Consider the following 26,713-nt stretch of genomic DNA (forward strand, 5'->3'; position numbering starts at 1 on the left):
ATATGAGGCCTGTCAAAACAACAGTGAGGACTGTTCTGTGTGTACGCTGTGTCTGGACTGTCGGGTCCACTTTCATCTTTGAATGTTTTAGTTTCCACAGGGTCCGTTGATATTTGGTCTGGGTCGGGAGAATATAAAGCTAACATCTCCTCTTTCTGCTGTTAGCTACCCCACAGCCATGGTCTCTGTCCTCCCCTCAGGGTCCTGGCACATATGGCACTTCTATTTATTCTGTCTGGCAAGTCCAGAATGCAACTTGGAAATAGTACTGAACAATTATTACTAGAGAGGTCCTACAGGGAGGTTGTGTAAGAAAAGCTAGAGATTCATACTGAGCCCACTCTCTCCCACATCCACACCTCTCACGCTGGGATGAGACCTGCCATGCCCTGTCCCGGTCCCTGAGACTATAGCCCAAACTAAGGTGTGTAGGAAACTGCTGTTGTGCAAGTCCCTGTCGAGCATGAAAACTGTCATTTTGAAAGCGGCGTGTGTGTGTGTGTGTGTGTATGCCTGTGCATGCATGTCTGTCAACCTTGGCATGGTGATGGCACCGACAGAAAAACACATTTAGGTTTTCAGTGGGGGAAAAAAGGACGAAAAAGCAGCAGAGGGATAATAACTCATGGAAATGCCTTGTGGTCTGCCGTCGGAGAGATCCTCTTAAAATGTTTTGAAGGGACTGAAATCCGCTTCAGGATTTGTGATTCTTGGACCTGATGACACTCTGATAGTGTTCCTTTTGCTTGTTCTCTGTGTTAAAACAAATTGTCAGCTCCTGGACTGACAGAGAGTGTACGGACGTATGCCAAGATGGTGCTCTTCACAAAACTTTGCAGGCTGAAACAGATAGTTTGTCAATTTGACGACGTCGATGAGAGGTTTCGACAATAAAATCATTGGATACCTTTAGAGGCTATATCAATCATGTAGCCTGAGCCTCCACACATTGCTTACACGTTATAAACGGTAAAACATTTGTATGACTTGAGTTCATTGTTTTTATAAAAAATGACACCATTTTGTTCCTTCTCTTTTCTCCCGTGCTTCAGATTGGAGCCTTCAAAGTCGACCCAGAGCTAGGGTTCATGATCCAGACCTGCTTCATCTCTGCCAACTCCAACCCGAACATCCCGTCTTACTACACCCTGATCGAGAACATCTGCCCTACGGACGACACGGTCAAGTACTACCCTCAGAGAGACCTCCCTATCCCCCACTCCCAGACTGACAGGAAGAGGTTCAGCTTCACCTTTAACTCACCCTTCAACGAATCGTTGCTGTTTCTGCACTGTGAAATGTCTCTCTGCTCCAAGAGACACCACAACAACCAGGGACGGGCTATGGTACGTTGTTTTTCTTTCGTGTCTGTTCATCCTGTACACTACGACCTCTAAAACAAAGTAGAAGAGAGAAGCTTAGAATTTTGATTTGATATCAGTAATATTATTTATTGGGATAGATTTACTGTATGTTTTGAAGAAAGGGGGAGTATGAAGAGTTGTGGAGGTCGGCCCAGGGTTTGAACCCTGGAACCCAGGTGTAGTCCAGAGCCGCTTGTGCCACTGCCAAACCATCTGCCTCTTTCAGGGCCCTACTTCAAGTAACACAGACTCAACTGGCATAACCTGAGTCTGTGGTCTGTGCAATGATTCATACATTTTATGGTCATTTGAGCAGCATTTAGCGTAGGTTAGGTCTGTGCTCCTGTCTGCGGAGACTTGGCACCAAGCTAGGCCTGCTGCACAATCTGCCAGTCTCAATTCATTCTGAACCAGAAGCAGGAAGCATACATCTACTTAAGGTTTCCTAAGTAACCATCTGTAGAACCAAAACAAGCCACTAGCTCAAGTGTCACTTCACTTTTCCTTCCTTCGCCTCGCTGTACTGTAGCCTCTCTCTCGCTCCCCTCCTCACTCTCTCAATCTCTGCTATGCCATTGCACTTTCATATCCTTTTCCAAGCAGTTCTTTCTGCTCAGTGCTCCCCCAGCCACCCTCTATCTGGGTCTCTGATGGTGTTCTACATTAAAACTGATTCAGAGTCAGGTTGGGGCTCCAAACTGACTCACACCAGAGCAGCGCTGCAGCTGAATGTTTACATTATGGTTAGTATAGGGATCAGGGGAAGGAACACAAGTTTTCACGAGGTATGATTTCCCAGAAATTATACGTGTGGTCAAAGATCAAAAGAGATGCTTGGTCTTGGGTAAAGGTGTAGAGATTTGATGTATCGATTGGTCTTCTAAACTGCTTTTGGTCATATGAATACATGTAACACTCTCATGGCTGATAAGTAAATCAAACAAAAAACTGTACATTTTAATGGGAAAATGAATGAGTTCTGTTTACATATGAAATGCATAAAAAGTTAATGTGGTATATGAAATCCAAGGCTGAGTTATCAGGGATTTCTCAGTGGTCCTATTGTGTTTCTCTCCATGTAGTGTATCCAACCGGACGAGGCGTGTACGTCTGTCAACGGAGAGATCATCCTAGCCATGATGATGAACGCCAAGACTTCTACCAAGACCCTGGTGGTGGTGGTGGAAGGACATGACACAGTGGAGAAGGAGGAACCAGGTGAGTGGACTAAGAAAGATAAAGTCCTGTACAGCCCTCATATCCAATGTAACCTCTATGATGAACCAGCTTATCCAGAATATATGGGGAGGATGGCATAAATATTCTGAAGTAAGAAGTACTTGAAAGTACTCATTCCCTCTTTCCCTCCTTCCCTTCTTCCCTTCCTCCCAATACATCAGAGCAGTGATGTAGTCAAGACACTAAACCTGGAGTCTGAGTCGAGTCCCATGTCCCTAGTGTTCGATTCCTTTATACTCAAGCCACGAGTCTCTTGGTAGAGCTAAAAGCTGCGGTCCAACCATTCAAAATAAATTAAATGATATTACAGTGTTGCACATTTGTAACTCTAAATAGATAATACAGCCATCTAACATTTGCTGTTATAGCTAATATGTTGAATTATGCAAGAGAGAGAGATTTTCTGACATCAAATCAAATTTTAGTCCAAGTCTGAGTCACCACTGGTCGAGTCATGATAATCGTGACTTGAGTCCGAGTCAAGTCCGAATCCTGGACTCGAGTACTACAACACTGCATCAGAGTATAATCTTAGTGTAGTCTCGTAAGACATACTGAAAGTCTCATTCTAACATATGGCCGTCATTGTAAATAAGAATTTGTTCTTAACTGACTTGCCTAGTCAAATAAAGGTTACATTTTTTTTTTTAAATATGAATGTCTGTGGAGAAAGTCTAACTGAGACATACTGTATGTGCAGTCTGCCTAACTAACATGCTGAGCCAGTTGGCCAGAGGAGACAGAGCTGTGTTGAGGGTCATTGAAGAAGAACAGGAAGACAGAGTAAATAAGAGAACTGGGTGGCAGGAAGCACATCCCAGAGAAAACCAACTTCAGTTCTGCAGGAAGAGATGCAGAGAGAACTGTTCAAGTCACAATACAAAGCGCATCGCATCCTCCCTCCATCCCCCTGCCTCCCTGCATCTGGAGTTTATTTGTGTGTGGTGTGTGTGTGTGGGGGGGGGGTGTACGTGTGCTCATTGGAGCATAGCTTGGGTTTGGGGGGCTTGCTGCTAGCGCTGAGGCCCCATTCCAGTTCTACCACAGTTCTACCAAGCAATACTGTGCGGAAGGAGCGGAAAAAGACGAGTCATCCACATCCATCCAGCACGGAGCTCCAGTTGTTTTCATTTAGCCTTTCTCTGTGGCCTCCCCTTCCCGGTAGGGAGGGAGGGAGGGAAGTGGAGTGGTCTTCTCGCTAGCTTTGGGAGTGTATCCAGAGCTAGAGGCCTCCTCATCGCTGCATTAGTCAAATGCTTTTTCACTCACTCCGTCAGGCACAGAGGGCTGGGTGTGTGTATGGGTGTGTGTGATCAGAGGGTGGGGTAGACTGGGGAGGTCCTGGGATCACGCAGTCCCAGGATCACTCACATAACAGAGGACAGCCTTCCCTGTAGCTCAGTTGGTAGAGCATGGTGTTTGCAACGCCATGGTTGTGGGTTCGTTTCCCACGGGGGGCCAGTACGAAAAAGAAAAAAAAGGGAAAAAAAGATATATGAAATGAAAATTAAATGAAATGTATGCATTCACTACTGTAAGTCGCTCTGGATAAGAGTGTCTGCTAAATGACTAAAATGTAAATGTAAAATGACAAAACAGAATTTTTTTTGATAAAACTGCAGTTGTGTGTGTGTGTGTGTGTTGTGGTCCATGCGTCGTTAGGCTGGCTGGTCCAGGGAGTTCTGATACCAAACGTCACATTGCACCCATTATGATCTAAACCATAGATGGGGTGATATCATGAGAGCCCATTTGCTGTTTTCACTGCCAGGGCTTTTCCAATCAGCTTCCCCTTATGGGGTGATTACATCAACAAGTGGACTGTGGTCGGTGGGTGGGATGAGTTAACCCCTTTTGACTCGCAAGTTGCGTCCCAAATGGCACCCTTTTCCCTATGGGTCCTGGTCAAAAGCAGTGCACTATAAAAGGAATAGGCTGCCATTTAGGATGCAATACTTGACTCACAGGTTTAATCATACTGTGTTAATCACTAAGGGCTGCCATTGTGCCCAGAGCAAATGAAGCATGGCAAACAGTAATGGGGACTTGGGGAGTTTTACTAATGGACTTGATTTGGCCTGTGTTAACGAATGAGCACCATGCCACTGCAGGGCCTGAATATTGGGCACAGACTCAGGCTGCGTCAGAAACGGCACCCTATTCCCTATATAGTACATTACGCAAATGTTCCGGTGCATGTGTTTAAGTAAGCACAGATATGCCAAAAAATTGAATGAAAAAAAGACTGCTGGGCTCAGAAACCATGCTTTTAATACAAAGGCATCTCTAATGGTGAGATGGCAAAGAAAACAAGCAGTCTTTTCAAAGCAGCTGGAGTCCTGCACTGGACAGGATCCCAATGAGTTCAGCTTGATCTACAAATCAAAGAGGGCAGTTTGGTGCACAGAAAAACATAAATGCCTCAAAGCTCAGCCATCAAAGCTACATTTACTGCCTCACAGAATCAATACATTTTCAAAGTTTTTATGGAACTGCGAGCTGTAAGGAAATGTTAACAAAATCATCCATTTCCCCCTAGTTACCCACATGAAAAAAATACTACCGTTTACTATAGAATATTACAGTAGTTACTATAGAATTCTATAGTAAACTGTAGTATGCTGTAGAACACTAAACTACACACTTACTACTGCATGTACCCTTCCCATTACTGCAGTATCCCTTGATCATGTGTAATACTTTCTATAGAATGTTATAGTATACTGTAGAATACAATCGTAAATACAACAGTTTTATCCCAAAAAATAAGCAGTAGTAAATACTACAGTAATGTCCGCAAAAATGTCATAGTCCGCAAAAACACTTCAGTAAGTACTACAGTATTTAATTTGCATGTACCCTTCCCATTCCCTTCCCATATCAACATTTGTGCCACCCATAAGTGAGAAACCTAAATGCCAAGTATAGACCATATAGTTTGTTGCCTACAGGTCATACAAAGGACCAGAAGCTCTGAACTCTCTATTCAGAACCCAGTCATATCTACCTACAGGTCCTGGAAAATTTGCACTTTTAGTATTTCTCCAATAGGTTTCATGAAGGAGAAAGCCTCCACTTCTATGTCAAAGATAATAAAACAAAAACACTATAGTAAATATTACACTAATTGTTACACGCGTCGTATAGAGGAGACCAAGGCGCAGCGTGTAGTGCTCATCGTTGTGTATTTTAATGGAAACGAACACTAGACAAAAATAACAAAATGACAGCCAACAGTTCCATCAGGTATACAAAACTAAACAGAAAGCAACTACCCACAAAACCAAAGGGAAAAACGGGCATGCCTAAGTATGGCTTCCAATCAGAGACAACAATAGACAGCTGATTGGAAACCATACCCGGCCAAAACATAGAAAACAAAAACATAGAATGCCCACCCACCTATCACAGCCTGACCTAACTAAACAGAGAAAACACAGCTCTCCTAGGTCAGAGCGTGACACTAATGTCCTCAAAAACACTACAATAAATACTACAGTATACTACAATCTGCAAAAACACTACATTAATTACTATAGTATATATTAGTTTTATTTTATTACAGTATTTATACTAAAGTTAACTGTAAATACTACAGTATACTAAGGTAAATACACATTTCAAGTTTTAGTACAGTGAAAGGCCTTTCTTGCAAGCTCTAAACCCAACAATGCAGTAATCAATAACAATGTAATAATAAAAATAACATAAGGTAGAACAAAAACACGCAAGAAATAAGAAATAAAAAGAATACGAGAAAGTAAGTAAGCATACTATATACAGGGTCAGTTCCAGTACCATATTTACAATGTGCAGGGATACTGGAGTGATACTGGAGTGGTAGATATGTAAATACTACAGTATTCACTGTGTTTATGCCTACTTTAGTCCACAAAAACACTACAGTGAATACTACAGGAAGGTCTGCAAAAACACTACAGTGAATACTATAGTATTTATACCATAGTGCACTATATTATTTTGTCATGTGGTTATTAGTGAAAGAGATAGTAGCTGTGTTCGAATACTCATACTAACTGTACTATTGTGAAGTAAATTGAGTATGTTGTATGCTTATTGGTCATAGAATGGATATAGTTAGTATGCCAAAAGTTCCCTTAACGTCGTACTAAATTCGGAGTTTACAAGTAGTGGACACTTTCCGTGCTTTTAGGGCCCATAATGCAATTCTTCAGAAAATGGGCGTAGTTTCACTACGTTTTCAGATTTGAAGAATATGGTGGAAAATATGCAGCCAATGTAATAAAGTAATGACTTTTGAAATAAGTTACGTTAGCTGATAATTTCTTAGCTACGCTATCCTTACGAACCGCATAGCATATCATTACAGCAGTATGTACCGGTATGTTAGCTAGCTACCTAACGTTAGTTGGCTACTAATACATCATTGAACTTACCAGTATATTAACTATATGCTATCTAACTAACAACCCAATGTTTATTGACTTGATTATTCACGTCATTCTTAGGTTAGCTAAGTGGTATAGTCGGTGTGCGTTCTCAATGACATTGTTAATTCTGGCTACCTACTCCAATTTCAGAGCACTCTCGTTGAATATGGCCGGTGTCAGTAAATATCGGGAAAAAAGTGTAATTCAATTATTGCCACCAACGCTCTGGATATTATGAACACAGCCTAACCAGTTCTGCTAGGGCGAGTAAAATGGTCAGAGTGAGGTGTTCTCTCATTCGTGTCTGGAAGTAGCTAGCAAGTTAGCTTGGGTGCTTGACTGCCGTTGAGGTCAGAACGCTTTGATCAACCCTACTCTTCGGCCAGACCGTCCAGTTTGCGCTCTGAACGCTCCGAGAGCTAAACGCTCTGAATTTACGAACCGACAATCTGACAATGCTCTGAATTTATGAGCGCACTCTGGCACTCCAGATTGAATTGACGAACACACACAAAATCGTAAAATGTCTAGCTAGTAATTTGTTATGCTAACAAGCTAGCGAGAGGTTGCATAGCAACAGCATCAACTTCCAGTAGACAGGCAAAGCGCTAGTATGCTCAACTGAAAGGATACTGTTCGTTTACAGTATACTAAAATGAACTAGTAGTATATAGTCATTAAGTATGTAGTATACAGTATGTTAGTATGGGTATTCAAACACAGATAGTGAGTAATGTTGAATAGTGGTAAGAACCTTGAGCTACAAAAATAAGTCTCCCCACACTTGAATCAGATGCAGGTTTCAGTGCTAAGCTTCAGATAAAATATATAATTTGCTAAGCTTTCAGTCAACAGGCAACTTTGTTAGAGCACTGCCATTTTGAATCCCCTGTTCCATATCTCCCTATGCCTTCCTTTGACTTGTTTACAGTACAGAAATTATACAACACATAAAACTGTCTGACTGAGTGCCTGTTAGCTGACTGACTGACAGTAAGTTGTGCATCCAAGTCAACTGGCGTATCGTTTATCTGAATACAGACCTCGGATGTCAAGGATCTCACAGGGACTCCATTTGTCAATTCTACACACTTTGGGGAGACGGGTTGGAGTTCGGGGTTCAGAGGTTAAGAGAAACAAGGCACCACATCACTGAAGGAGTGTTCTTCTGTTCCACTCTGTGAACAGCAAGGTCTGGGCAAACAAATGACGTTGACTCTATTGAGCGGCTATCGTTTCAGGGTCAACTGTGCCTAGAGCATAAGGAGATGAGAACATTGCCATGCCTTAAGTTTCCTTTCTGTCTTTCACTCTGTCTCTCTCCCCCTCTCTCTCGCTGTTCCTCTCACACATGTAGCGGAGCTGAGATCATTGTGAAAGCTACATAACTATGAAGAACAAAGCTTTGCTTCTTACATTGAGAATGGTTTGACCTCAGGGTGTCTTTCATACTGTTGTCAGATGTGCTAGTTGCAGAGTTGATCTGGGAGGAAGACACAGCTGACCACTCAACCATATTTATTAGAGCACATGGGCGGGCGAGGCTAGGCGGGAACAGGGCAGTGACCCTTACACAGAACCTCAGAGCTATCACCCATACTCGGAACCTCAGCCGGCCCAAAACCCCAACAGAGGTGGGGCTGTCCATTCATAGTCTGACATGGCTTAGAAAGTTCTTCTGCTATGGTCTTTTCATACGTTGTTTCATAATTCATAAACTACAACAGTACTGTAAAACGAATCTCCACGAGTAGTGGTTCATGTAACTCCTTTAATCACAGAGGCTCCTCTATCCTCTCCCCTGACTTGGAACTCGTTGGGCGTCTCTGGGTGTTAACGGGTCAGCTTAGCATTCTCTACATAACAGGCCAAAAGGAACAGATAAGACTGGAGAGGAGGAGGAGTGGGAGGGAGGGATGAAGGGGGGGATGGAGGGGATAGATTGGGAGATGGAGGGGGGACTGTCACGGAGCGGTTTGGAGGGGAGGGGGAAAGGGATGGAGGATTGAAGATAGGGGGAGCTGTCGTGTTACCAAAATCTCCTGTGATGGTTCTGTCATCGTCTGTCACGAGGGAATGAAAACCCAAAGGTGTTCTTTCCCAGAATAGCTGTTCATTGTGCCGGGGTCTTGGACCCGGACCAAGCCTGCTCTTGAGTTCGCCTCTACACAATAAGCACCATTGTATTGTTTGTTCAGAAGTAATTAGAAGCTAATTTGACTTTTGAAAGCCATCCAGATGACTGGAAATGAAGGAGTAAGCTGAGACCTGTTAGAAGTCAACAGGTTCATCTCCTTTGATTGTGTACTACTTATGACCAGGGCACATTGGGCTCTGGCCAAAAGAAATGCACTTTATTGGGGACCGGGTGCCATTTGATACATAGTTAAGTTTCTGTTAGTTAGCTACTGGAACTGCATTGAGTTGCATCAGATCTCTGTACCACATTCGTTAGAACTACAGTTATCAACACAATGTCATTTTCAGGATCTGGTTAATCCAGGGTAGTTATGTCCATTGGGTTGCTCAGCTTCCATTCATAGGCACTGGCACTTTACGTCACAGCAAGTGTTCTTGACGCTTCAACGCGTAGTCGAGATGTGGTGTTTTCATGCATCTACAAATGTGTTACATTGTTGTTCTGTGTTAACGCCAGCCTGTGTTTTATGTTTCAGTGCCTCCCACCCGCACGGCACCACAAGGCCCTCCTGACCCACCAGGGGAAAGTAAGTCAATCATTGCTAGGTGATTCTAAACCAATGGTTTTTGTATGTCAGGATTTTAAATCACTTTGACAAAATAACTGTTGACCAGATTGAGTTATGTCATTTGCATATAACTTGTTTTCATACGGTCATGTCCAGAGAAAAAAAATGCCGTTGAATAAAAAAAATTGGCCTTTTCTCTCCCTCAGCTGTTTTGTATGTGTTGGACACCCCGACCGTGGTTGGGATCGCCTTCGCCGCATTTGTGATTGGGGCCTTGTTGACCGGAGCCCTGTGGTTCATCTACTCTCATACAGGTACGTCATTCTGACCTGTCCCTTTACCTACTGTATCTGGAGACAAAGGTAGGTCTTGCCATGCAGAGCTTCCTTAAAAAGAGACCTTGGTATCAATGGGACTCCCTGCCTAAATAAAGGTTAAATAAATAAATAAATACATCATACAGTTACATCTACACTGGCATACTACTTAGAATGTATACCCAACACATTGCTTCATTTCAAGTGGAATGGAACATTCACTAGTGGTATGCTAGTTTGGAACGTAGACCCTCATTGTAACATACTGTATACATCTGTATTCTGTCCCTTTACCTGCTGCTGCATCAGGTCGTACCTGCTGGCCCTCATGCAAGTCTGAAGGTTTCACCTTGATGGTAACCTCTCGTCACCAGGGTTAGGCTCAATTCAAATTGAAGGCAGTCAATTAGGGAAGAAAACTAAAATTACAATTAAAAAATCGGGAAAAAAATTAACTGAAAAGTAGAAGGTAGTCATTTCAATAGTTTTTACATTTCTGAATTTTTCATTCAAATCACTTCCTGAATTGACTGCCTTCAATTCAAATTGAGCCCAACTCTGATGGAAAGACAAGACCATCTAAAGAATGTCCTAAACATCACAGTGCCAGAATGCTGCTATTCTATAATCGGAAAACATCCAAGAGCTGACAGAGGCGAGTTAACAATAACACATTGACTCCTCTACTGTAAATATATCCTGTTTGTCAGCATAAGCGGCTCTTCTTTTTCCTGCCTTTGAATGGGTCTTAGGTCCTGTGGGGTGGTCAGGAGTGGTCGGTGAGTATTCTCGGACACAATGGCCTCTGCTCGGACAGAGAGGGGACTGGCTGGAAGCTGGAATTTCCCCTGTCCATTTTGTGGTGCACTCGCCATTCGGCTCGCAGGAAGAGAGACACAATCTGTCTGTTAGACGCCAAGACCTTCCCCTCCAGCATCCCCATTCTTGTGAACTCTGATCCCTGCTGACCTTTAGTAGGAAGTGTGGTGGTCCCTGAAGCCTGCAGAGGACACTCCAGCACATACTGTAGAACAAAACAGGCCTGTCTGTGCTGGCTGGCTGACCGTGGATCTGCCTGGCCTGCCATTATGTTGGTGACCCCTCTTCATCCATTCCTGATGTGTTCTACACAGTAAAATCATTCATAAACAGGATCAGTGAGTTCTGTGTTGAGGACCCTAGCAGCATACACTCTTAGAAAAAAGGGTTCCAAAAGGGTTCTTTGTGGGGGGATAGGGTTTTAGCTTTTTGGAATACAAGGGTTCTTTGTAAGGCAAATGGTTCTACCTAGAACCTTTAACATCCTAAGAACTGTTTTTTTGGGAAGAAAGCATTCTTTGATGATGCAAGAAGGATTCTTTGGAAGGCAAGAAGGGTTCTACATAGAACCATATATCATATTTCCCAGCATGCTTTATGGCAGGGAGATTTACAGAATTGTTTGTTTTACTGTAATATATGTGTTTTTGCATTGATTGTTTGATACATTTTATGCTACACAAAGATAAATAACAAAGTTTCCTAAACTAATCCAATATATTGCACCCGTTACTGAGATGGTTGTTCCAGTTTCAATACTGAGACTACATCAATCATCTAATCTTCCCGACCCCGGCAGCCTTTTAGAATGCAGGTTGCGGGTGATTAACAATTCCACTTGTTGGATATCCTAACTCTGTCTGGATTCCAATAGTAATTATACATCACTTTGCAAGCCAGCATAATGTGACTTGCCGGCCTGATGTGGCCTGTAAACCAGGAGATTCCTAACACCCCTGTGTTAGGGTACAACTAGGCCCTCAAAGTAAGCCTTTTACATTAAATGTATTGTCATAAATAATTACATTTTTAAAGGGTAATAAGGCTAGTGGAAATGTTCATAGAGGTTTCTAGGATGAACCCTGCAAAGATAAAAAGCTTCCCGGTAGTACCCTTCATAGACGCTTCTAGGAAGAACCTTTTTAAATTATAAAATGGTTCTTGGTAGAACCATATACAGGGGGTTCTTTGAATAACCCTACATAGAGGGTTCTAGATAGAACCCTCTGCAAAGGGTTCTACCTAGCACCATAAAGGGTTCCACTATGGGGACAAACAGAAGAACCCTGTATGGTTCTACTTAGCATATTTTTTCTAAGAGTGCATAGAACAGACCAGTACTGTATTCTGTCCGCCGGTTTAGCCAGCCCTGTGTACTGTATACTACTATGCTGTTGTTGGCCCCTCTTCACCAATCCATGATGTGTTCTCAGTGGGAAACTGTGAAATCTCTTCATGAATAGAATCAGGGAGTTCTAATGAATTTCCTTAGGTGGGATAATAAAGTTGATCTAATCTAGGTGAGATCATTACAGAGCTGTGTCAGATACAGTATAATGTAGAAGCAGTAGGGTAACAGTAGTAATGGGGGGGGGGGGAATCCATACAGTTACATATTGCAATATTTCTTAAGGACGATATTATATTGATACTTTGACTACAAGTATCGCATTTTTGCTAGGTAACGTTAGCTAGTGCCAGTTTGCTGTACGTTCGCCAAACTCAGGTATTTTTCATACTATAGCTTATTTTCCATCTTCTTTTTAAATAGTGAGCCAACATGATTTCGGCACCATGACTGATCAAAACAAATGTTCTCATGTTTTCTCGTCTCTCTGTAGCAGACATACAGTTGAAGTCGCAAGTTTACATACACTTAGGTTGGAATCATTAAAACTCGTTTTTCAACCACTCCACAAATTTCTTGTTAACAAGTCGGTTGGGCACCTACTTTGTGCATGACACAAGTAATTTTTCCAACAATTGTTTACAGACATATTATTTCACTTATAATTCACTGTATCACAATTCCAGTGGGTCAGAAGTTTACATACACTAAGCTGACTGTGCCTTTAAACAGCTTGGAAAATTCCAGAAAATTATGTCATTGCTTTAGAAGCTTCTGATAGGCTAATTGACATAATTTGAGTCAATTGGAGGTGTACCTGTGAATGTATTTCAGGCCTACCTTCAAACTCAGTGCCTCTTTGCTTGACATCATGGGAAAATCCAAACAAATCAGCCAAGACTTCAGAAACAAATAGTGGCCCTCCATAAGTCTGGTTCATCCTTGGGAGCAATTTCCAAACGCCTGAAGGTACCACGTTCATCTGTACAAACAATAGTACGCAAGTATAAACACCATGGGACCACGCAGCCGTCATAGCGCTCAGGAAGGAGACGCGTTCTGTTTCCTAGAGATGAACGTACTTTGGTGAGAAAAGTGCAAATAAATCCCAGAACAACAGCAAAGGACCTTGTGAAGATGCTGGAGGAAACCGTTACAAAGTATCTATATCCACAGTAAAACAAGTCCTATGTTGACATAACCTGAAAGGCCGCTCAGCAAGGAAGAAGCCACTGCTACCGCCATAAAAAAGCCAGACTACGGTTTGCAACTGCATATAGGGACAAAGATCGTACTTTTTGGAGAAATGTCCTCTGTGATGGCCATAATGACCATCGTTGGCCATAATGACCATTGTTATGTTTGGAGGAAAAAGGGGGAGGCTTGCAAGCCAAAGAACACCATCCCAACCGTGAAGCACGGGGGTGGCAGCATCATGTTGTGGGGGTGCTTTGCTGCAGGAGGGACTGGTGCACTTCACAAAATAGATGGCATCATGAGGCAGGAAAATTATGTGGATATATTGAAGCAACATCTCAAGACATCAGTCAGGAAGTTAAAGCTTGGTCACAAATGGGTCTTCCCAATGGACAATGACCCCAAGCATACTTCCAAAGTTGTGGCAAAATGGCTTAAGGACAACAAAGTCAAGGTATTGGAATGGCCATCACAAAGCCCTGACCTCAAACCTATAGAAAATGTGTGGGCAGAACTGAAAATGCGTGTGCGAGCAAAGATGCCTACAATCCTGACTCCGTTACACCAGCTCTGTCAGGAGGAATGGGCCAAAATTCAACCAACGTATTGTGAGAAGCTTGTGGAAGGCTACCGGAAACATTTGACCCAAGTTAAACAATTTAAAGGCAATTCTACCAAATACTAATTGAGTGTAACTAAACTTCTGACCCACTGGGAATGTGATGAAAGAAATGAAAGCTCAAATAAATTATTCTCTCTACTATTATTCTGACATTTCACATTCTTAAAATAAAGTGGTGATCCTAACTGACCTAAGACAGGGAATTTTTACTAGGATTAAATGTCAGGAATTGTGAAAAACTGTCGCCCAATACATTTAAACTCAGTTTTTGACAATTCCTGACATTTAATCCTAGTAAAAATTCCCTGTCTTAGGTCAGTTAGGATCACCACTTTATTTTAAGAATGTGAAATGTCAGAATAATAGTAGAGAGAATAATTTATTTGAGCTTTCATTTCTTTCATCACATTCCCAGTGGGTCAGAAGTTTACATACACTCAATTAGTATTTGGTAGAATTGCCTTTAAATTGTTTAACTTGGGTCAAATGTTTCCGGTAGCCTTCCACAACTTCCGACTTCAACTGGTATAGTGAGCAATGTGTTTGGAACATCAAATGGCAATAAAATCGCATTATTGATTTGCAATACATATAGAATTGTGAGAATCGCAATAGGTATCGTATCGGCATCTAAGTATCGTGATAATACTGTATCGTGAGGTCTGTGGCAGTTCCTAGGCATCAGGCAGTCGTTTTACAGCTGTCTCCTGAGAAGTGCACGTTGGATTAGTGTGGAAAACTCCACTGAGGTATATTTCAGTTCATATAAATATACATACGAACAACAACTTACATACGCACACAAACAATGACTTCATCTCATCTGCCCAGACCTGCATGCTCACACACCCATCCCTAATGCCTGCATTACTGTTTGCCACTTGGCCTTAAATTGTACCAATTTGTTTTTTTCAGTCGCCCGTGCTATTTCATTATTTAAATAATAAATCATTCGATTTTTCCATTGTGTTAATGATTGCGGATTGATTGATTTTCCATGTTTTTAGTATACATTTTTTCAAGATGACTGATGAAAAGACAATCCTCCAGTGCATTGGGCATTTCACTACACCCCCATGTCTTGAAATATGCAGACAGATGGATTAAAAGTAAGTTTACATTGTAATACTTCTGACAGCCAACTTTCTAGCTCCGCCCATAACTTCTGGACTTTATAGCCGGGGTGTTCATTTCTACAGCTCGTTGGAGCGATCAGGTGTTAGCGTGATTTACCTTATCTTCATCACTCTTGTTTATACTAGCACCTCTTTAAAACGTCCACTTCATAACACTTTTATGAGTTTCCTATAGAGACCCACCATAAGAAACCCAAGCCTTAGATTGGCCTGTGGCCCAAAGATAGTTGAGGTCAGAAGTTGAACTTCTTTAGGGAAACGGGTGTATGGAATGTAGTTCGATTAGGAGAGTAAAGCCCTTTTTAGAAGTGATTTAAAAAAAACACTGCAGGCATGTGGTTTTAATATTGGTGTTATAGCTAGTGGTTCCTCTGTTGGATCATAACAGGCAGAGAGGATTAGTCTGCGTCCCAAATGGCACTCTATTTCCTATACAGTGCTCTACTTTTGATGAGGTCCATATAGCTATGGTCAAAAGTAGTGCACTATATAGGGAATAGGGTACTATTTGGGATGCATCTCTATTCTATTCTGCTGTGGTCTTGGAAACTATTGACTTGTAAGACCAACATATCCCTACATGGAAACATTGGCATAGTCAAGTTTACTCCAAGAATATATATTTTCTCAAAAACACCTTCAAATATCTGCGGCAGAATATTTGTTTAAACCAGTGAATGATGAAACATCAAATATACCCACACATATCCCCTGAGGAGGCGAGGGACAATGTTAAATACAGGTTTGTTCACATTAAATGCCAAAACCACAAAAAGTATCTACACTGTCTCACCCACTCACAAAACATTAACCTTGGTCTATGTGGACCCCATTTGGCTAAATCCTTTAAAGAAAACTCTAAGATGACTGAAGCATTCTCCTGATGGCTCAAAACGGACCCCTTCACCAGACTAGGCATGAGAACACATTCTAATCAGGTAGCAGTGTGAACTGTGGTTTCCCTTATCAGACTGCAGATAGGACTGCTAGCTCCTACTTTGATATTCCCCATAACTGGTATAGAAGTTCACAAGTAGACCCAGGGGAGTGGAGGGTCTACTCTCAAGTATTCTTTATCATTACCTTGTGTTTGCAGCCACAGGGAAAGGGACATTGTATTTAATTAAAATGTTTAACATAAGAGATATTTCAACATAAACTGAAACCGCTATGAGAAAGTTGTTTATTCAACAAGATCTCACTTCGGTATTCAATGTTTGTCCAGGGGGAGGATAATCATCTATGGGTGAAGTAAAAATAGGTAAGGATTAAGGTTGTTAAAACAGAAAAAACTTGATGGTTAAGTTTAAGCATTCATTCCGACTGGTTATGGTAAGGGTTAAGGTTTGGGATAAGGTTAAAACAGAAAAAAATCTAACGAGAGCCTTGCACTGGGATTGAACCCTCGATCATCATAGCCGAAGCTCGTGGTTTATGCCCTTCCTCTGGCCCCATCCACAACGCCCAAGCCGTGAGCCTAATGGATGGTAATACATGCTCACATTACCCCTTTTGGACGGTATTGAAGGCATCTCCCGATGTCCTAGGGACCTGGACAAACGTTGAATACTGAAGTCTATCGTCTGGTAGGCTGGTGTGATCTCGCTGGTTTATTAAAGCAATGAGAGTGTCTTCAGTACAGTAGTGCATCCTGTTTATACAGGACGTGATAAGTACTAACCCCAGTATCCCTCTATTTTAGGACATGGTACGGTAGGAATTTGGCCTGCATCCCAAATGGTACCCTATTCCCTAAATAGTGCACTACTTTTGAACAGAGCTCTATTGCCATTTGGGATGCAGATGTGGAGGAAGGCTGCTGTTATAAAGTTATAAAAGAGGAACTGTGATCTTGCGGCCTGTGTTGGGATAGATCTCACCAGACGTTAAGGAGGTTGCCCCCGGAGACAGGGAGTGGGAGTTACCCGGGCTCCTAATGGAATGTGTGATGGAACAGGGTCAATAGGCTGTTGCTTCACTTCAATGACAAGTGATGTCACCATATGAGACACTTCTCAATCTGGCCAGATGGTTCACAATAACATTTACAACAACATTGCATTTGATTTATATAGCCTATTTGGATGGCTCATCATGAGATTTATAGATGCGTTTGTTTATAAGCTTTTTGTTTGTTCAAACTCTGTGAGAGTATGGTGGAACGCCAAGTATGTTTTTAGTGGTGAATAATAACTTCCATTTCTGTTGAGTTTTCACTTAGGGTGTTTTCATACTTGGTCCCTTTCAGACAATTTTTGTGAACTTTGTGCAGTTTGCTTAATTTTTTGTGTGCAGTGTGAACACAAATTGAGGCAATCTCGAGAGGTGGTCTGAGTTTGGTTCGCTTGAATTCTGCGTTTCTGTTCCCCTTTTTAGGGCAATGCAAACACAAAGCTCTCCATGTTCGCTTGCCATTATCCCCGCACCACACACTAGACTTCTGCAACAATGCCATAACTCCTCACATTGGTACCACAAAAGACAGAAGATGATGATTTGCAGGTTTGCGGAAAAAAGGGCTGTTTTTGGATATTGATTAGCGATTGTCAAGAATGCACAGAAATTCCTAAATATGTGTAATGTTTAGTTCGGATTATTTGTTTGCCATTTTTCGATCTATAGGCTAAGAGAGCTTCATAAACTGTTCATTTGATTGTGGGATTTGAATAGTGGGAGAAGACAACAACATATTTGTTCAGAATCAGAACATACAGGTGGTGTAGGATACAAAATCAATTCTAGCTCTTAAAGGGGCAGTAGCCTACATTGGTTGTTCAATTTTCAATTACAGAATTATTTAATCTGCAGTTATTATTCTGCTATTTATTCTGTTACCAATAATATTTACATGTTAATAGTATCTTCTCATTAAAACAATTATGCCTCATATTTTAACTAAATGCAATCTATTAGCTTCCAAAATGTAAGTAGGTTCAGTTGAAGTCGGAAGTTTACATACACCATAGCCGAATACATTTAAACATTTAACCGACTTGCCAAAACTATAGTTTGTTAACAAGACATTTGTGGAGTGGTTGAAAACGAGTTAATGACTCCAACCTAAGTGTAGGTAAACTTCCGACTACAACTGTATATCTACAGTAGCTGTCCGATAATACATTCTGATGGAATGGCTTTCCCTGCACTTTGGGTTTTTGAGTGAATATTGGGATAATATCTTGGTTCCTTTCTAAGCATCGCAATGTAGAGGACTCGGACCACAAAATAGGTGAAGTAAACTGGCAAAAGAGTTGAGTCCTCATTCAAAGGCAAGATTTGCCCCTTAGAGTCCTACTAGGAGGCGAACTGACTTTGTTATTGAAGTTTTCTTAGAGAGAGAATGGACACAGAGAAGATAAGTTAAAGAGAGCTGAGGCCTTTTGTGTTTGAAAGCCCGTGCAGGGTTCTGTGTGTATATGGACTGTGTTTAGCTGGAGCTCTTTGGCAACGCTGCTCTGTCAAACATTAGAGCAGAGAGAGAGACGAGGGGTCTGAAAGAGGGAACCAGACAGGCTGTGGGCCCAGAGCAACGTAACACACACACACACACCAGGGGAGGCTCCTCAGAGGAGGAAGGGGAGGAACCTCTTCCTCAGTGAATTTCAGAAAATTAAAATAGTCAAACATTAAACATTTTGCAGCATGAACTGACATGGTTTCCACCCAATTCAAAGGATCAGAGAATGAATCTAGTACTAAAAGCATAAGCTACAGCTAGCTAGCACTGCAGTGCATGAAATGTGGTGAGTAGTTGACTCAAAGAGGGAGAAAGACAATACAGTGGTTCCACCTTTAAAAGTTGTGTCATTCTGCAGCACACCTTGCGGGCTTCTGCAGCACACCTTGCGGGCTGCTGCAGCATTCTGTGGCACATTATTTAATAGTCAGTCATTTTTTCTGTTAATGCAAGTTAGTGCTAGTTTGACCACCAGAGGGCATCTTTGAGAAGCATTTGATAGTCTTCTGGCATTACCAGAGAATTTAAAACCTTTTTTGTAATAACATAGTATATGGGATAGATTTTAAGAAATGTGGCTTCATTAATTTGATTAATATTATGGTGTTTCTATTCTGAGAAAAACGAAAAACGAAACCCTCAGGGTTTCCGTTAGGATGGAATGGAAAATATGGCGCTGTCCAACATGTCGGTCGGGAGTTGGCTACACCATAAGAGGATTGGGGGATTATAAATTGTTTGCCTTCATTAGACAACTTTGTTCCAATAGTTCTGTAAATCAGTGATATTTATTCCCATAGTAATATGGATCCATAACTAAATCAACATCTGTATTTTGAAAAAGTATTTGTATCATTACTTTATTATCGAAAGCAAAATGCATTATGGGGCGGCAGGTAGCCCAGTGGTTAGAGTGTTGGACTTGTAACCGAAAGTTTGCTAGATCGAATCCCCGAGCTGACAAGGTAAAAATCTGTCGCTCTGCCCCTGAACAAGGCAGTTAACCCACTGTTCCTAGGCAGTCATTGAAAATAAGAATTTGTTCATAACTGACTTGCCTAGTTAAATAAAGGTTAAAAAAATGTAAATAAAGAAATACTGTAATCACAGTCAGAAGACAGTTGAAGAAACTTGCGTGGAATTATTGAAAGGCTCAGTAAGAAATGTTTGATATTTATTTATTTACGTATAATGAGTGCTCTAACTCCCCCCTGCGACGGTCTGGAGCAATGAAGCCGTGATGCCGTGGTACCTCTAAGTCCCGCAGCGTAAGCTCGCAACTTTTAAAGGAAGAACCACTGTAGTTGAACAGTTTTGAACAAATTGAGAGAGAGAGAGCTAAACTCAGCAAAAAAAGAAACTCCTCTCATTGTCAACTGCGTTTATTTTCAGTAAACTTAACATGTGTAAATATTTGTATGAACATAACAAGATTCAACAATTGAGACAAACTGAACAAGTTCCACAGACATGTGACTAACAGAAATGGAATAATGTGTCCCTGAACAAAGGGGGGTCAAAATGAAAAGTAACAGTCAGTATCTGGTGTGGCCACCAACTGCATTAAGTACTGCAGTGCATCTCCTCCTCATGGACAGCACCAGATTTGCCAGTTCTTGCTGTGAGATGTTACCCCACTCTTCCACCAAGGCAACTGCAAGTTCCCGGACATTTCTGGGGGGATTGGCCCTAGCCCTCACCCTCCAATCCAACAGATCCCAGACGTGCTCAATGGGATTGAGATCCGGGCTCTTCGCTGGCCATGGCAGACCACTGACATTCCTGTCTTGCAGGAAATCACGCACAGAACTAGCAGTATGGCTGGTGTTATTGTCATGCTGGATGGAGGTTCATGTCAGGATGAGCCTGCAGGAAGGGTACCACATGAGGAGGATGTCTTCCTTGTAACGCACAGCATTGAGATTGCCCGCAATGACAACAAGCTCAGTCCGATGATGCTGTGACACACTGCCCCAGATCATGATGGACCCTCCACCTCCAAATCAATCATAAGCTCATTCCTTCGAAGGATAAACGCAAATCCGACCGTCACCCTTGGTGAGACAAAACCATGACTCGTCAGTGAAGAGCACTTTTTGCCATTCCTATCTAGTCCAGCGACGGTGGGTTTGTGCCCATAGGCGATGTTGTTTCCGGTGATGTCTGGTGAGGACCTACCTTACAACAGGCCTACAAGCCCTCAGTCCAGCCTCTCTCAGCCTATTGCGGACAGTCTGAGCACTGATGGAAGGATTGTGCGTTCCTGGTGTAACTCGGGCAGCTGTTGTTGTCCCACAGGTTTGATGTTCGGATGTACCAATCCTGTGCAGGTGTTATACGTGGTCTGCCACTGCGAGGACGATCAGCTGTCCGTCCTGTCTCCCTGTAGCGCTGTCAGGCGTCTCACAGTACGGACATTGCAATCTATTGCCCTGGCCACATCTGCAGTCCTCATGCCTCCTTGCAGCGCGCCTAAGGCATGTTCACACAGATGGGCAGGGACCCTGGGCATCTTTCTTTTGGTGTTTTCCAGAGTCAGTAGAAAGGCCTATTTAGTGTCCTAAGTTTTCATAACTGTGACCTTAATTGCCGACCGTCTGTAAGCTGTTAGTGTCTTAACGACCGTTCCACAGGTGCATGTTCATTAATTGTTTATGGTTTGTTGAACAAGCATGGGAAACAGTGTTTAAACCCTATACAATGAAGATCTGTGAAGTTATTTGGATTTTTACGAATTATCTTTGAAAGACAGGGTCCTGAAAAAGGGACGTTTCTTTTTTTTCTGAGTTTATATTTCATTGTATATATGTTTTTCACTTACTTAGCTTGCGTCAAATGCAGCTAGCTAGTTTAGCCTACTCAAATACCCGGATCAAACAGAGAGGGATGCTATGTTAGCTAGCTGGATATGGCTATCCCACACTGGAACTTTTCCAAGTCAAGGTGGTTTTATCAATTTATTGCCACCTGGGCCCGCCAGTGTAACTGCTAGACTGCTTGCTGCTGACTGTACACTGCACTGCATGATTGTAGCGGGTTTACTAACGCGTTGGTTATAATAGCTATAGTATGTAACAACGATGTAGACTGTGTAGCGGTTAGCGGTCATGATATGAAAATGGAAAGATTTTTTCGCCTGGTCACAGACAGCTGATGTGTTGTGCACTGGTCCACAAACGAAAGGAAAAAGTGAGAGGAGGAGAGCACGTAGATAGATGCGAGAAGGAATTATACAATGAGCTGTTTGTATGTGGCTGCTATGAAAGTGAACTGTGTTTGCGTGTGATTAGGAGTTTATTCATTCCTCCGATTCTGTTGAAATGGAAGTAAATATACCTCAATTTGTCCAATAAGCTCTCCTTTGCAACTGTTGGACTATTGATTACACCCTAGGTCTGCTAGATGCAGGCAAGAGTGAGCAAGGTGGTATTGAAAGTGTCACTCTCTGTCACCTTGATTACAAAAATTATCTCGATCTGTGCACCTACATTGTCCATTTTCATTCATTTGGCTTGGTTGTAGCAACCTCATGATGGGTACAAGGAAAATTCCAGTATCATGTAGTAGCCTAAACCTATCAATGTTACATTGAGCTGGGGGAATGGAAATGAATGACAGTCATCCAATTTGCTGTAATAGAAATAAGGCCATGTTAAAAAAAGAAAAAAAATCATCCTCCCTCATCTTAAATAGCACCGACTGTCACTCACACATTCACACACGCAAAACATAAATTACAGTTAATACCTAAACACAGAACCACTTCAGAAACCAACAAAGATCAATATGGTAGATGTGGACTGCGTACCAAATGACACACTATTCACTTTATAGCAGTGGTCACCAACCGGTCAGTTGCTATCGAATGGTCGATCGCCAAGGCATTCCTAGTCGATCACCAAACATTTCTGTAAAAAAATGGTTCATGTAAAAAAAAAAACGATAAAGCCTTGAGTTCCAATTTTTTTTATTTGTTTCACGCTGTTGGCTGTAGGTGCTCTTGATTCAGCAGCCCTAGCGCCGGAAAGGCAAAGTGTTCCCATCATGTGTCTGAAGGTAGAACTCCGCCTACCCGACAGCGCCAGAGAGCAAATCAAGTGCTCTTATAGGACTACCACTGGCCAATCAGATTGCTCAGATCACCGTGTCTGCGCAGTTTCCTCAAGCCGTAGACTGAAAAAAGAAGCCTCGAACGCACAGCAAAGTTGATACCTTTTAAAACCATGACTAGAGAGAGACTCAACGAATACAGCAAAGAGCTGCTGTTTTTATGATTAAGTTCATGTTTAAGTTGTTATTCGGCGTGTTCAACACTTTTTTTATAAGCCATAAAATGTGCGTTCTGCCTACTTCCACTCACGCTACAACCAGCACTGCAGCTGCAATGAATGAGTATAGCAATGTGTTCCGATGAGCTTGTTATTATTAGCGGCTTGTGACTTTTTAAATATAGAATAATATTTAATTTTCTCTGGACATAGGAGTAATGCAGTACAACTTGAGTTTTGGCATCAGCTGGAAGACTGTCCCCTTTTCTCAGCGGAGGGAGAGCGGAGGGACGGTGAGTTGGGTGAGAGGCAGCCTCACAGCTGCTCCCCCCTTCTCTCAGACTGATCGTCAGATTCAGGCCATCAGTCCAGTAAACACATTTTTAGCAAAGGATTATGCTCACTCAGCAGTGCCTCACAAGTAATACAACAAATGATCTATTACCAGTGTGATCATATGCCTACATTTTTGTTAAATTGGTCTGAGAAGAACAACATTGGCTGGGCAATTCAAGCATAGCTAATATGCAGTGATAATGTATTGGGCCTATAGCTTAGTGCACAAACCTCATTGCTACAGAACCGTTTTTAATTGGTTAATGTTTCATAGGCTTATATTTTTATAAGTCATGTTTAAGACAGATCTGAGCGGTAGATCTCGGCTTGCTTTTTGACTCAGAAAGTGATCTTGACTCAGAAAAGGTTGGTGGCTACTGCTTTATAGTGTACCACTTTTCACCAGGACGAATCCTCTATGGTCCTCACTAAGCTATGCAGGAAGGAAGACAGCTCAGCTTGCAAACAAACAACGGACGGAGTGCATTTTAATACCAGAAGCACAGTGTGCCAGATATGTAAAACAAACACAGGGATTTTTTCAGATGCCTTCAGTTTCCAGTCAGACAAGCTTTCCAAACAAATGGAAGCATTTTTATTTGCCTCCTAACTTTGTCTCCAGCTCTGTAGCCCAGGAATCTACAAGCGAGAATGCTCATTTAAACACAGAACAATAAACAAGTCAGTGGTTTGAGATCCAGGCAGAAGGCCTCTGTCTCATGTTTATTCTGCTACATCTGCTAAAGCTATGCTAATTGCTTGCAGATAACAGAGGGGAGACAGCCTTCCCTGTGGCTCAGTTGGTAGAGCATGGTGTGTGCAACGCCAGGGTTGTGGGTTCGATTCTCATGGGGGGCCAGTACAAAAAAAAAATGCATGAAAATGAAATGTATGTATTCACTACTGTAAGTCGCTCTGGATAAGAGCGTCTGCTAAATGAATAAAATGTAAAAATGGGAGAGCTGGATTGAGAAACCTCAATTCAGTTCTTTCCATTTGAGACACTCCGCTTTGATTGGCTGACTTAAAGGAGTTGAGTCCTTGTGTGTTAGGTGACTGTTGCTTTCACTGGTTGTCCCATGGTCACCACATGGGACAACCAGTATCACTGGGAGAACTAAGGAGATTCATTTAAACATCAGTCTTACCAGATTGAGCCTGTGGCCTCTAGATAACAAGACATCTTGAATAAATGGCAGTGGCACAGAAGAACATAGCTGAAATTTGTCTAATTATGATGTATTGTATCAACCCTTATCTCTCTCTCTCTTTCCCTCTATCCCCCTTCCCTCCCCCTCTCTCCCCCTTCCCTCCCTCACGCAATCTTCTCTCACTCTTCTCTGTTTTTTTACTTCTCTCCCTCTCTGTCTCTCTCAATTTTTTTTGCTCTTCCTCCTCTTTCTCCCCCACCCCTCTCCCCAACCCTTCCCCCTCCATGTCCAGGTGATACAGCTGGCCGACAGCAGGCCCAGAAGCCCCAGCCCCCAGCCTCAGAGAACAGCAGTGCGGCCCACAGTATTGGCAGCACACAAAGCACGCCCTGTTCCAGCAGCAGCACAGCGTAGTCTTGGGGCCAGTCCGGGGCCAGCGGAGAAGGAGCCCCCCACCCCTCTGCAGGGCCACAGGAAGGGCCACACGGGTCACAGGGAACTGGGTTTGCTAACATTTGTTTCCCCGCTCGATGAAAGGAATTATTTTGGGATGCTTTGTGAAAACAAAGAAGAAGAATATATTAAAAAAGAAGAAAAGAAGACAAAAAAACAACAAAAGGATTTTGTAAGAAAAAAAAAATTACCTGATGATGTCGCTGGTTAAATTCGATGTGTACCATTTTATTTCAACACAAGTCGTTAAGGTTTTGTGACAGAGCTACTGTACTGGAAGGACTGGTCTGAAGGGGAAATAGTACTAATACCACAGAAAGGCAACAAGGCCTCACATCTCTAGAGCGATAGAACTCGAGCTACGGACAGGAAACAACTGTTAGTGAAATACCAGCCTTTTTTCTTATCCAAATGCTGCTTTTTCTGCAACCACAACAGAGAATTTTGTTTTGACCTTAAATGTCTAGTTTAAGCTGTAAACAAGCTAGTGTACACCAATAGCACTAGAGACAGTAAAGCTGCCTGTCTGCACACACCATCTGTGGGTGTTAGCAAGACTAGTGAGAGGAACAACATGGCCGTCAACCAGAGTGCCTGTTAACCCCTATCAATATGCTATATAAATAAGAGATGCTACCTCCTATCCACATGCTATAGGAGATGGTCAAATCAACCAGTTGAATCAGAGAGCAAAAGTGTGAGAAGGAGCCTCTCAGCAGTCTCTTTTCCCCTCAAAGCCAGATAGAGTAAAGCATCCTGCCATGTGCTATTAATCACTTGGAATCTGAAAGGACTTAATAACCAAGAAAGATATATACATAGATAGATAGATGCCAAGAAATGTGAAAGACAAAAGTAATGTGAAAGATATCTTGATGAACCCTGTTTGCGAGCCAGCTAGTCATGACAATCGGTCAGGACTTTGGCAACGCATCCATCTAAACATACTGTTGTTACAACATTGATGACAAAGTATCAGCAGTGTGCATTTGGTCATATTGAGTGATGATTGCTTAGCAGTCCTTAGTCTCAAGTTTGATTGGTGTTACACAGCTTGGCTTTCGGCAGTATGGGTTTCTCTTATACTATATAGAAATAGCCATTGTAAAGCTATATATATATATTTTTGCAACTATTGTAAATAATCTAAAATGTTATAAGGAGAAAGTCCAAATATAATGTGCAAGGTTGTGTGCATTAGAAGCCTTATGCATATTATGTTGTTAAATAAGACATGGTAAAGTGGCTATGTTTGGCCAGTATTCCCATATATACTATAATGTTTTATGTTTGTATCCACTGTGAGGTAACTAAAATGCTACATGCCGCAGTGTTGGATCATAAATATATACAGTATTGTAATTGGGCATTACATTTGGGGCACAGTAATTGGGCATTACATTTAAACCACAAAAACAACGTGCCATTCTATCTGGGTCCGACACCACTAGACCTTCAGCAGTTTTCATTCTGATTGTACATAATAATGTTGTACACAATTTCATACCAACATTTACATTATTCAAAGCAAATCATTGATATAGTTGAGATTGTGGAATGAAAATATAAGCCAAAATAGTAATTGTCTGGTTTTGCTGTTCTAATGTTCAGTAAATCTGACTCAGATTTTAAATGTTCAAGTTTATTTTCTGTATGTGATAAATACATTGTCAATCTTACTCACCAGGGCATGAAATAGTTCAACGTTGCCATATACTGGCGCCATCTTGTAATCTTAAAGGTGTACTTGTTCCAACAAACATTCCGCATCCTGATTATTTACGCTCTGGTGTCATGTTCAAAATGTATTGTTTCTCTCTGTGTTTATAGACATATTTATTTTATTTTTATTTTACCTTTATTTAACATGGCAAGTCAGTTAAGAA

General features: G+C 41.9%; 1 protein-coding gene across 1 annotated transcript in view; it reads left to right on the plus strand.

Annotated features, from left to right (window-relative positions):
* Positions 1-26,587, plus strand: part of LOC115192339 (transforming growth factor beta receptor type 3) — a 139,583-nt gene extending 112,996 nt beyond the window's left edge. Inside the window, exons 13-17 of the mRNA XM_029750723.1 lie at positions 1,053-1,346; positions 2,447-2,582; positions 9,691-9,741; positions 9,930-10,037; positions 24,667-26,587. Of these exons, the coding sequence (XP_029606583.1) occupies positions 1,053-1,346; positions 2,447-2,582; positions 9,691-9,741; positions 9,930-10,037; positions 24,667-24,788 (711 nt within the window). The 3' untranslated portion in view covers positions 24,789-26,587. The remainder of the gene's footprint in view (positions 1-1,052; positions 1,347-2,446; positions 2,583-9,690; positions 9,742-9,929; positions 10,038-24,666) is intronic.
* Positions 26,588-26,713: the final 126 nt, after the last annotated feature.

Source organism: Salmo trutta, chromosome 4 (assembly GCF_901001165.1).
Source record: "Salmo trutta chromosome 4, fSalTru1.1, whole genome shotgun sequence".
Lineage (NCBI taxonomy): Eukaryota > Metazoa > Chordata > Actinopteri > Salmoniformes > Salmonidae > Salmo > Salmo trutta.